Here is a 10000-nt window from a genome sequence, read left to right as displayed (position 1 = left end):
ATGGAGCCCTTAGTCTTTTAGTCTTAGTCTTACGGGGGGGGGGGGGGGGGGGGCTACAATGTATAATATATACGCAGCTAGGTGGCTAGCACCGACAATTCGCCCGTCCCGCGGGGAGTTCCGTATTTACTGTTATTTTTTTTCCTCTGAAGGTGAGGCGATGAAAAATAGAGCACTTGCTTAATTAACCCATTCTTGGCGGGAACCCCTTTTGGTGTTAGCATCATGTCATGCTTTAGCTATTGAAAAATAGCAGATCTACAAGCTCATAGCGTGCCACCGAGTGGCGCGCTACAAGCTTGTAGGTCTGCTATTTTTGAAAAGTCGAAGAACGACTGACATAGAAACATAGCTTTTTCAGAAAACTGTCAGGATGTAGAAGACATTTTTAGAATCTGATCTCAGGTGAAAATGGGTAAAAAAAAAAAAAAAAGATTCACGTACGGAGCTTACGCAAACCTGTGCACCACAGCCAGGTTCCAGTGATCATAGTGGCATAGCGTACCGTTGCGGAGGACATTTCCGTCCCCAGTGTAGCCACAGGCCTCAGTCAACAAAATGAACACTCTTCCCCCACATCTGAAAAGGTTTGGTGGACCCGGCACAGATAGAATACCTGAATGACGTAGCTCTCCGATCCCACCAGAGCCACCAGACCGTTGACTGCAGCGAGGCGCTGCATGGTGGGACAGCCCTGAAACATAGGCACGCACGCACACCACGCACGCACGCACGCAGACCACGCACACACACGCAGAAATGCAGTCATGATGATGTGCATTCAATACAGCGGAGGTGCATTTGACCCTGTAAAACCCGGATTAAATTCTACTTGCAAAAAAACGATTTCAACCTTACTACTACGTTTTACTACTAGGACTTATCAGAGGAAATGTAAAAAAAATATAATTTTCTTTTTTTTTGCATGTTTATAATAATTATTAAAATTATAATAATAAATTAATAATTTACATTTGGGGGATATCCTTTCACAATGAATAAAACATGTTCTAGACCTTCTAATGATCACAAAAGAACATATATTAGTTATTTTACTTACTTTTATTAGGGTTAAAGGTCAAAGGTTCAAAATTGTTCAAAATTGCACAATCCAGAGATTTTAAATTTGTGTGAATTTCAGCCTCTGTGGGGGGTATTTATATGCAAATATCATGACCAATGGCATTGCAATGGCATGGCAAGGTAGTTCAATACCGTGGATGTGCATTTAAAGAAGGTATGAAGTTCCGTACCTCGGCCAGCAGAATCTTGACCCAGGCGGCCAGCAGTCGAGGGTGGATGTCCTCCGCCTTGCCGTGACCACAGGCGGCCAGGCCGTGCACCACCAGGCCTAGAGACAGGGAGAAGCCTGGAGTCTATGCACACGCACGCACAGGCACACACGCACGCACGGTCGCACACGTACGTACACACACACACACACACACACACACACACGTTACGGCCCGACTAAACTGTCTCTTCTCTCTAAATCTACGGCGCTCTCCGTGGTTTCGATCAGAACGGCAATGTTCTTGTCCTAATTTCTGACTTAACCGAGCCTCTCGTTTGGAATATAAACGCTTTTAAAGAGAGTTCAGATGTGACAGGGCGAGGTAGCAAGGGAAGATTATGCCTCCCTGGTTTTGGAGGGTAATGGAAGGCGGGGGCTTTTCAGAGTAAAATCTGCCTCATCTGCTTGGCACTATAGCGCCTTCATTTTGAAAAATTCCGGTGCATTCAAGGTGTTTAAAAAAGACCTAAAAGTGTCTCCAGACTTCTTGGGCCTCCTACGGGTGTAATTATAAAGAATGTCTGGAGATGTTTTGGGCAAAATAAGTGCTAACCCCTTTTGGTGTTTTAAACATTATGTTATAATTTAGCTATTGAAAAATAGCAGATCTACAAGCTCATAGCGCGCCACCGAGTGGCGCGCTACGAGCTTGTAGGTCTGCTATTTTAGAAAAATCGTGAAAATATTTATTTCAGAAAACTGGAGGATTTAGAAGATTTTTTTTAAATTTCGACGTCAGGCCTAAATGGGTTAATCTGGAAGTTTGCACTGCTCATTCCTGCTTGCTTTGCTGCTGTCATGCTGTCGTCATGCTGCTGCTGCTGCTGCTACACTCTCACCACTGCTGTCTTGCTCAAACACTGCTGCTCACCCTCCTCCGCCCCCCCAGCTACCACCTGTTGTTTTGGATCTGACGTTTATTTACGGGGGGATTCAACTTCGGAGCCCCTATGGTTGGGGACTGATGCGCTTTATCAAGAGTACATAAAAAGCAGATCCAATTCATCGCCAAACCATAATAAATATATTGCTCATTTTATATTCAATAAAAATGTATTCTATCCATTCATGAGTTGTCCCGACAGAATGATTATTTTGGGGGGCTGAGAAGAACCCCTGATCTAACTCGGGGGTTCTCAACATTTTTGGCTGGGGACCCCCGGAAATGCTTTGGCCATGTCTCGCGACCCCCCCCCGTCCCCCCCACCACTACCACCACCACCACCAATACAAACTGACTGCAAAAATAACATTAATAATAGAGAAAATATATCATAAATGAATACTGAAACAAGATATAATCATTAAGGAAAGTGTATGCATAAATAATTTGGCGACCCCCCGAGGGGTCGCGACCCACGGGTTGAGAACCCCTGATCTAACCGACCTGCTGGTTGTCCTCAGTCAGGCCTCGCAGTGTGTTCATGACCTCCTCGGCCTTGCCGGCGTCGACCAGGCCTCCTCGGAAGGCCGAGACCACCACGCATGCCACGGAGTAGGACAGCACCTGGTGGACACGGGACAGGACGGGGGACAAGACAGGAGAGGACAGATGTTTTGACCCATTATTAAAGGAGAATGCCATGCTAGAGGATTTCTTACCTTTCTTTGTAGTTGTTACGTCCCCACCAAAGAGGTCCAGGTGTTATTTTGTGCAAAACCTCCTTATTGGCTATTTCCCCTACCATAAGCCCTCAATGAATTGAATTGAATTGGGCTAATTCGCTTATTTCCATCACTCAAAATTATATTTTTGAGTGGTGTAAACCACTCCTACAACTGGCTTTGTTAGTCTGTCTGTGCAGAAAAAATGAGCATGGTTGCTACGGTCACCCAGTTCACCCGGGTGTGATTTCATTACGTCAGACATTACGTCAGACCACAGCTGATCAGGCTATATAAGACCTTACACCACTCAGTTCACACGGGTGTGATTTTTTTGGTATATCCTCAATGTAAATAATATCCCAAGCGGCACACTTTACTACTTATTTAGATGGAAATAAGCGAATTAGCATAACACCCCATAGCCCCATTCAATTCCCATTCAATTCAATGCAATTCATTGAGGGCTTATGGTAGGGGAAATCGCCAATAAGGAGCTTTTGCACAAAAAACACCTGGACCTCTTTGGTGGGGACGTAACAACTACAAATAAAGGTAAGAAAGTTAAGAAAGCCTTCTAGCATGGAATTCTCCTTTAAGACCTGAGGACGATTCCACAAAAACAATGCTTTCTAAATCGGTAGTTCAGTACATATTAATTAATTAAAATGTAATAATAAAAAAAATCAGATCTGCAAAGGAGTGTGCGTGCGTACGTGTGTTCCTACCTCCTGCAGCATGCGTCCCTGTCCACCGCTGTCCCGCAGGCTGACCAACAGCTTGTCCAACGTGAGGACCACACGGACCCCGTGTTCAGACTGACCACTGCTGGACAGGCTCCCTAGAACCAGCCCAATGCCCAGCACACAGCCCGCACTGGGGAGACAGGAGAGAGACGTTAGAGGACACAGCCCGCACTGAGAGAACACACACACACACACACACACACACACACGCACACGCACACGCACGCGCACGATCTAAAGACATCGACACAACAGTGATACTGACTTGTATTCCAGACTGGGGTCGAAGGAACACGACTCCAGACTGTCCAGAGAGGTCGTCAGGAGGTCAGCGTCCTTCTGGGCCGAGACCTCACTGGACCACCAGGAGAGAGAGAGAGAGAGAGAGAGAGAGAGAGAGAGAGAGAGAGAGAGAGAGAGGGTCATAACTAGTGTTGTAGTCAAGTCCACCTAGTCAAGACAGAGTGTGGGAGGGGGTTGAGTCCGAGTCTTGATTAAAGCTTCTGGCTCTGCTACTTTTGATGCTTTTTTTGTGCCGCTGTAGTGTGATCAAGAAGGGTGTTAATGTACGTAAAATATCAACACGTTTGAATATGGAGAAAGAGGTTTCTGCCCCGACAGGCAGTGACGATGCACAAGGTCATATTGGTATACTTTGGTCCCTCAGCGTAATGACAGTGATCATGTTACCTGAGCCGTTCCCGGTGCATGGCGGACAGCACCATGCCCAGGGCCAGGCCGGAGTGGAACTGCACCGCCTGGGAGTCGTCCGCAGTGGGCTGGCCGGGAAGGCCGGCCCGCAGCGTGGCCAGGACCTCCGACACGCCCTCCCGGTGCCAGCCGGACAGCACGGGCACCACCAGGCACAGCGCCAGGGCGGCGCAGGAGCGGGCGATGGTGCTCGCCATGTTCTCGCCCGAGTACGAGCGCTGAGGAGGACGAGGAGGCTGTTAGATTAGCGGATTTGAATGAAAATCAACCGATAATTACCAGTAGGTTACTTATCACTCGATTGCAGACGTCGATATTTAAAAAATGTCTTCTAAATCCTGACAGTTTTCTGAAATACCTCATGTTTCTGTATCAGTGGTGCTCAATATTTCATGGACCCCCAGAATTATGAGTATTTGGCCTCCAACCATATGTTGTTCCAGGGACCCCCCAGAACAGAAGCAAAGATTTGAGTTAAAAATGTTCGCTCTGAAAGAATATATATTCAAAGATTTGCGCCACATTTTCATGATTTTCCAAAAAATAGCAGACCTACAAGCTCGTAGCGTGCCGCGCGCTATGAGCATATCAGTCTTAACCGGCCATGTAAGTCAGTTTGACGATGTTTTTTCTTCGGTGGCAGTAATTTAATTTCCGTGCAGCCAGCAGTCGGCTCCAGGTGAGCCTGCTGGCTTGATTGCATTGGAGTGATAAGTAACCTATTGGTGATTATGGGTTGATAACATTAAGCGGGTGGTTAGATTGACCGTTACAAAGATGTATGGAAAAGGAAGAATATACTGACAATTTCATCAACACATAAAAACTACGCTGAAATGTTAGGGAGGGACCAGGGGAGAAGAGATCCAGTAGAATTATAGACAAGTATTTTTAAGCTTGGTTGCGCCCGGATGTTGCGCTCTGAAAATAGCAGATCTACAGGTCCACAACGCGTCGCACTGCGTGTTGTGAGCTTGTAGATCGGCTATTTTCAGAGCGTCTTTCGCTACTACTTGTATTTGCCTGCATCTCCTCCCTGTCTCTCCTTCTCTCTCTATCTCTCTCCCCCGACACGGTTGAGGCAGATGGCCGCACACCCTAGAGTCGGGTTCTGCTTGACGTTTCTTCCGAATATAATCGATATAATCGATAATATAACATCGCATCGCATGGATGCACCTGGGACGTATCTTCAGTGATGTTTCCTGAGGTCATCAGGGTTTCGGGTCTTCCAACATCATACCCCTCACTCAGGCGACCCAGCCGGGGTTGATCAAATCCCGACTTACGTCCCAGTAGCTACCCTCGATCAGTCCATCAGGGAATGAGCAAGGCCACACAATCTGTTGCTCCGGAACTACTCTGCCGGGACTGGGAGAACCAAAATCTGGCGCGTGGAAGGACTAGGCTCTGTGGGTTGACTCCTGTCCGGGCCTCTCCAACGTCTCACCAGGTCCACTCCTGCTCTCACCAGGCCCAGGACCTGTGCGTTGCACCAGACTCCCAGTACCAGGCACTCCACTCAGGAGTGGTGGATTATAATGGCCCTCCTAAAGGCCTCACCAAGGTTTGTTGGGCTTCCTCCTCACGGAGGACACATACTAATATAATAAAGAAGACAGTGATATTTACATGTATGAACCAGGGGAAGACTTGTCCTCTGGCCTTGTAGCTGCTGTTGATGACACTGAGCAGGGTGTCCAACACCATGGACAACCAGCTGGACGTGGGGAGCACCTCTGGACCCACCTGCACAGAACACCACTGTGTTAATGACAGCAACACACCTGCTGCACCGTTCATTTAACGCTAGAACACTAGACATCATTTTGTCACACCATCACTAAGCACGGGTATATATGACCCATTACTCATCAAAAGCAATACATGGCAACTTGAGGTACTCTTACTTATTATTTCATCAAGACCAAAAAAAAAGGAAAATAGATATAAGGGGAGGGGGGGGGGGGGGGGCGGAGTATCGATGAAAAACATGGGTTTTACTTTAAATGTATTTCTAAAATAAATTAAAATAAAATGGAGCTGGGAACTTCTTTGGATTCCTGGTCCAGTGATGGTAATAATAATAATGATGATAATAATAATAATAATAATTATGGGGACCCACCCACCTCCGCAACATTATGAAAATCACATAAAACATAATTATCTGGGTGAAAATCACCCGTGTTTAGTATTCTAGAAGAAGATAATTTTAATCTATGAAAAAGATCATGATGATCCACACAGACCTGGCTGTGAATGGCTTCATTGGGAAGTGTTTCTAATGTGCTGTGTGCCCATGAACTGTAGTGATGTAGCGAGACCCAAGCCCCCAGTAAGGCTATCCAACGTTGACGCTGCCACTACCTACTGGCCAAATGTGGAACTGCAGCACTTTCATGGAGGTGGACGGACGTTCATGACGTCACGTGCGTAAGCCAAGCCCGGACGTCAAATTTGAGGTCCTCGGGGCTAGGCTAGGCTAAACTTCCGCTCGCTCGAGCCATTGAGTTATAATTATACTTCCGGCAGTCTTCCGGGTGCTTCAAAACGCCACTGAGCAACTTCTATTGAAATGAATAGCGGGGGGGGACTGGACTGACTGCACCCCCAGGCTGCAGTGAGTCCAGGGGCAGGTTGCTCTACTACTCACCCCCAGGCTGCAGTCAGTCCAGGGGCAGGTTGCTCTACTACTCACCCCCAGGCTGCAGTCAGTCCAGGGGCAGGTTGCTCTACTACTCACCCCCAGGCTGCAGTCAGTCCAGGGGCAGGTTGCTCTCTACTACTCACCCCCAGGCTGCAGTCAGTCCAGGGGGCAGGTTGCTCTACTACTCACCCCCAGGCTGCAGTCAGTCCAGGGGCAGGTTGCTCTCTACTACTCACCCCCAGGCTGCAGTCAGTCCAGGGGCAGGTTGCTCTACTACTCACCCCCAGGCTGCAGTCCGTCCAGGGGCAGGTTGCTCTACTACTCACCCCCAGGCTGCAGTCAGTCCAGGGGGCAGGTTGCTCTACTACTCACCCCCAGGCTGCAGTCAGTCCAGGGGCAGGTTGCTCTACTACTCACCCCCAGGCTGCAGTCAGTCCAGGGGCAGGTTGCTCTACTACTCACCCCCAGGCTGCAGTCTGGGTCCAGGGGGCAGGTTGCTCTACTACTCACCCCCAGGCTTCCGTCTGGGTCCAGGGGCAGGTTGCTCTACTACTCACCCCCAGGCTTCCGTCAGGGTCCAGGGGCAGGTTGCTCTCGTATTTGGCCACGACGGCGGCCAGTCCGCTCAGAGCCAGGATGGAGTTGCCCTGTACCACGGGACTGTCCCTTGAAAACACACAGCACACACACATTGTTATAGGCAAATAGGTGACGGGACGCTATATTCAACTGTACTCTTAATTTAAAAAATATTGTTCAGAGAATTAGAAATGTTGAGTTCCCACAGCAGCATCTTCCTAGCTGCGTGTGGAAGTGCCTTTGAGCAAGACGCTGTGTATAGCACGTTAATGTGTAGTGGTGTTCCACTGTTGCAGTGCGTGCGTGCGTGCGTGCGTGCGTGCGTGCGTGCGTGCGTGCGTGCGAAGTACATTACAAAGTGCATGTGGGTGTTCAGGAAGGACTAGAAAAAGTGCCACATGAACGCAGAGCGTTTATCATGTATCATTATTACTAGAAACAAGCCTCCGGTTTTTATAGTGTTTTATCCATTAGAATTTTATGTGTGCACTCGTAACATTTATGCACGGTACTTTAACAACCAAATAAAATCTGCCACATCGCAGTCATAAAATAAATACAAGCATTTCAAGACAAAGGCAGCGCATAAAAATAACAATAATAATAATAATAAAGCTGTGTGAAACAGAAGATAAACACAGCGGGGATACGAGACATTACATGAGAGGAAGTCAATAAAATCGGGAAATAATATTAGCAACATGAGAACAGTGGTTTAGATTAGAACAGTGGTTCTGAAAAAACAGCAGATGTACAACAAGTTCATTTTTCTCTGCGCCAACACAGCGTATACGACTAGAATGAACAAGTCGCAAGAATGGAGAAATCATCCGTCATGGGGGCTTCTGCCAGAAATATGGGAGGGAAGCCTCGCCCCTATGGGAGTTGGGCGTTGTCATGTTCTAATACAAGACCAGACGCCCCATCTCAGGACCTCAGTGGCGTGCCTCGCTAATCATTAGCCCATTTTGACCTGAGATCGGATCTAAAATGTCTTCTACATCCTGACAGTTTTCTGAAAAAGCTATGTTTTCTATGTCAGTGGTTCTTTGATTTTTCAAAAATAGCAGATCTACAAGCTCGTAGCGCGCCACTCGGTGGCGCGCTATGAGCTTGTAGATCTGCTATTTTTAAATAGCTAAAGCATAACATAATGCTAACACCAAAAGGGGTTCCCGCCCAAAATGGGTTAGACTCCCAACCCACACTTCCTGGTATCGAATCCCGCTTGCGTCAATATTTTTCTGCCAAACTGCAAAACACTTTTGTTTGCCGATAAAGTAACATTTTAGACCGGCGTAGAGGGGCGCCGTCTCAAGCCAACATTAGCAACGAGAGCCACCGCCGACCGAGCTGAAGCGAGCGAGTTTCCGTGGCGAACGTCGTAGCGCGCCACTCGGTGGCGCGCTGTGAGCTTGTAGATCTGCTATTTTTCAATAGAGCACCGAAGTCCTGACGTCACTGTCAGTAGAGGGCGTCAGTCCCCAGGTTCATGTATTTTTTTATAAGCATTGTAATCTCCATAGGGGGATTTTAGATCGCCTCATATAAGAACTGTGTTTGAAAAATAAACCGATCACCCCGGCCTTTCACTCATATGGATATGAAGCATTGACTGAAGGTGGAAATGTACAAATATACCCAAAGAGTAACAAAATAAGCGTTAGAAACGAGCCAAACAACCCAGAGACTACATTTCCGGGTAGGCATCTGCCCGTCGCACAACGGAAACTGAACGTTAATTACGTTTATTTTAATTTTAATTTTATTGATATTTAATGTCTCGTCAAGTACGAGTCGAGTCACCACCAGCTGAGCCAACGAGGAATCTCAGGAACGCAATGTGTTGACAGCTGGGCGTGACGTATATTAGCAGCGACATTGCCTGCATATGTAGTTTCAAGGCTTTGCGGTCACATTAATTAAATTTTCTCCAGAAACTGGCTGTATCAAATATGAATGGACATCATTAACGACGCACAGCCACACCCCTGACAGAAAGGCCGGGGTGATCGGTTTATTTTTCAAACACAGTTCTTATATGAGGCGATCTAAAATCCCCCTATGGAGATTACAATGCTTATAAAAAAAATACATGAACCTGGGGACTGAAAGTGACGTCAGACTTCGGTGCTCTATAGCTAAATTATAACATGTTTAAAACACCAAAAGGGTTCCCGCCCAGAATGGGATAATGTTGTGGGGACTGCTTTTGCACTGCTCTGCCACTCAAAACATCCACTGTCTTGGGCTGCTGGATGCAATGGGGTTGGGCTGCTATGTCCGGCAGACATGGTTGAGGGCGGGGGGTGATATGTCCCGCGTGCCCACAAAGCTGGGGATGCATGGTTGAAACTAAAGTGGTTGAAACAAACAACTGAAGAAATAAATCAAGGTTAAATGTGGTGAGGCGAG

At 47.4% G+C, this 10000-nt stretch overlaps 1 protein-coding gene across 1 annotated transcript in view; it reads right to left on the bottom strand.

Annotated features, from left to right (window-relative positions):
* focad (focadhesin) overlaps positions 1-10000 on the bottom strand; it is a 101031-nt gene that overhangs the window by 22113 nt on the left and 68918 nt on the right. Inside the window, 8 exon segments of the mRNA XM_079491028.1 lie at positions 617-694; positions 1254-1376; positions 2682-2801; positions 3628-3775; positions 3911-4000; positions 4336-4574; positions 5989-6105; positions 7564-7672. Coding sequence (XP_079347154.1) covers positions 617-694; positions 1254-1376; positions 2682-2801; positions 3628-3775; positions 3911-4000; positions 4336-4574; positions 5989-6105; positions 7564-7672 — 1024 coding nt within the window.

This window comes from Electrona antarctica (assembly GCF_951216825.1).
Source record: "Electrona antarctica genome assembly, chromosome: 21".
Classification (NCBI taxonomy): domain Eukaryota; kingdom Metazoa; phylum Chordata; class Actinopteri; order Myctophiformes; family Myctophidae; genus Electrona; species Electrona antarctica.
Note: the sequence above shows the minus strand (reverse complement) of the source record. Positions and strands in the feature narration are given on the sequence as shown.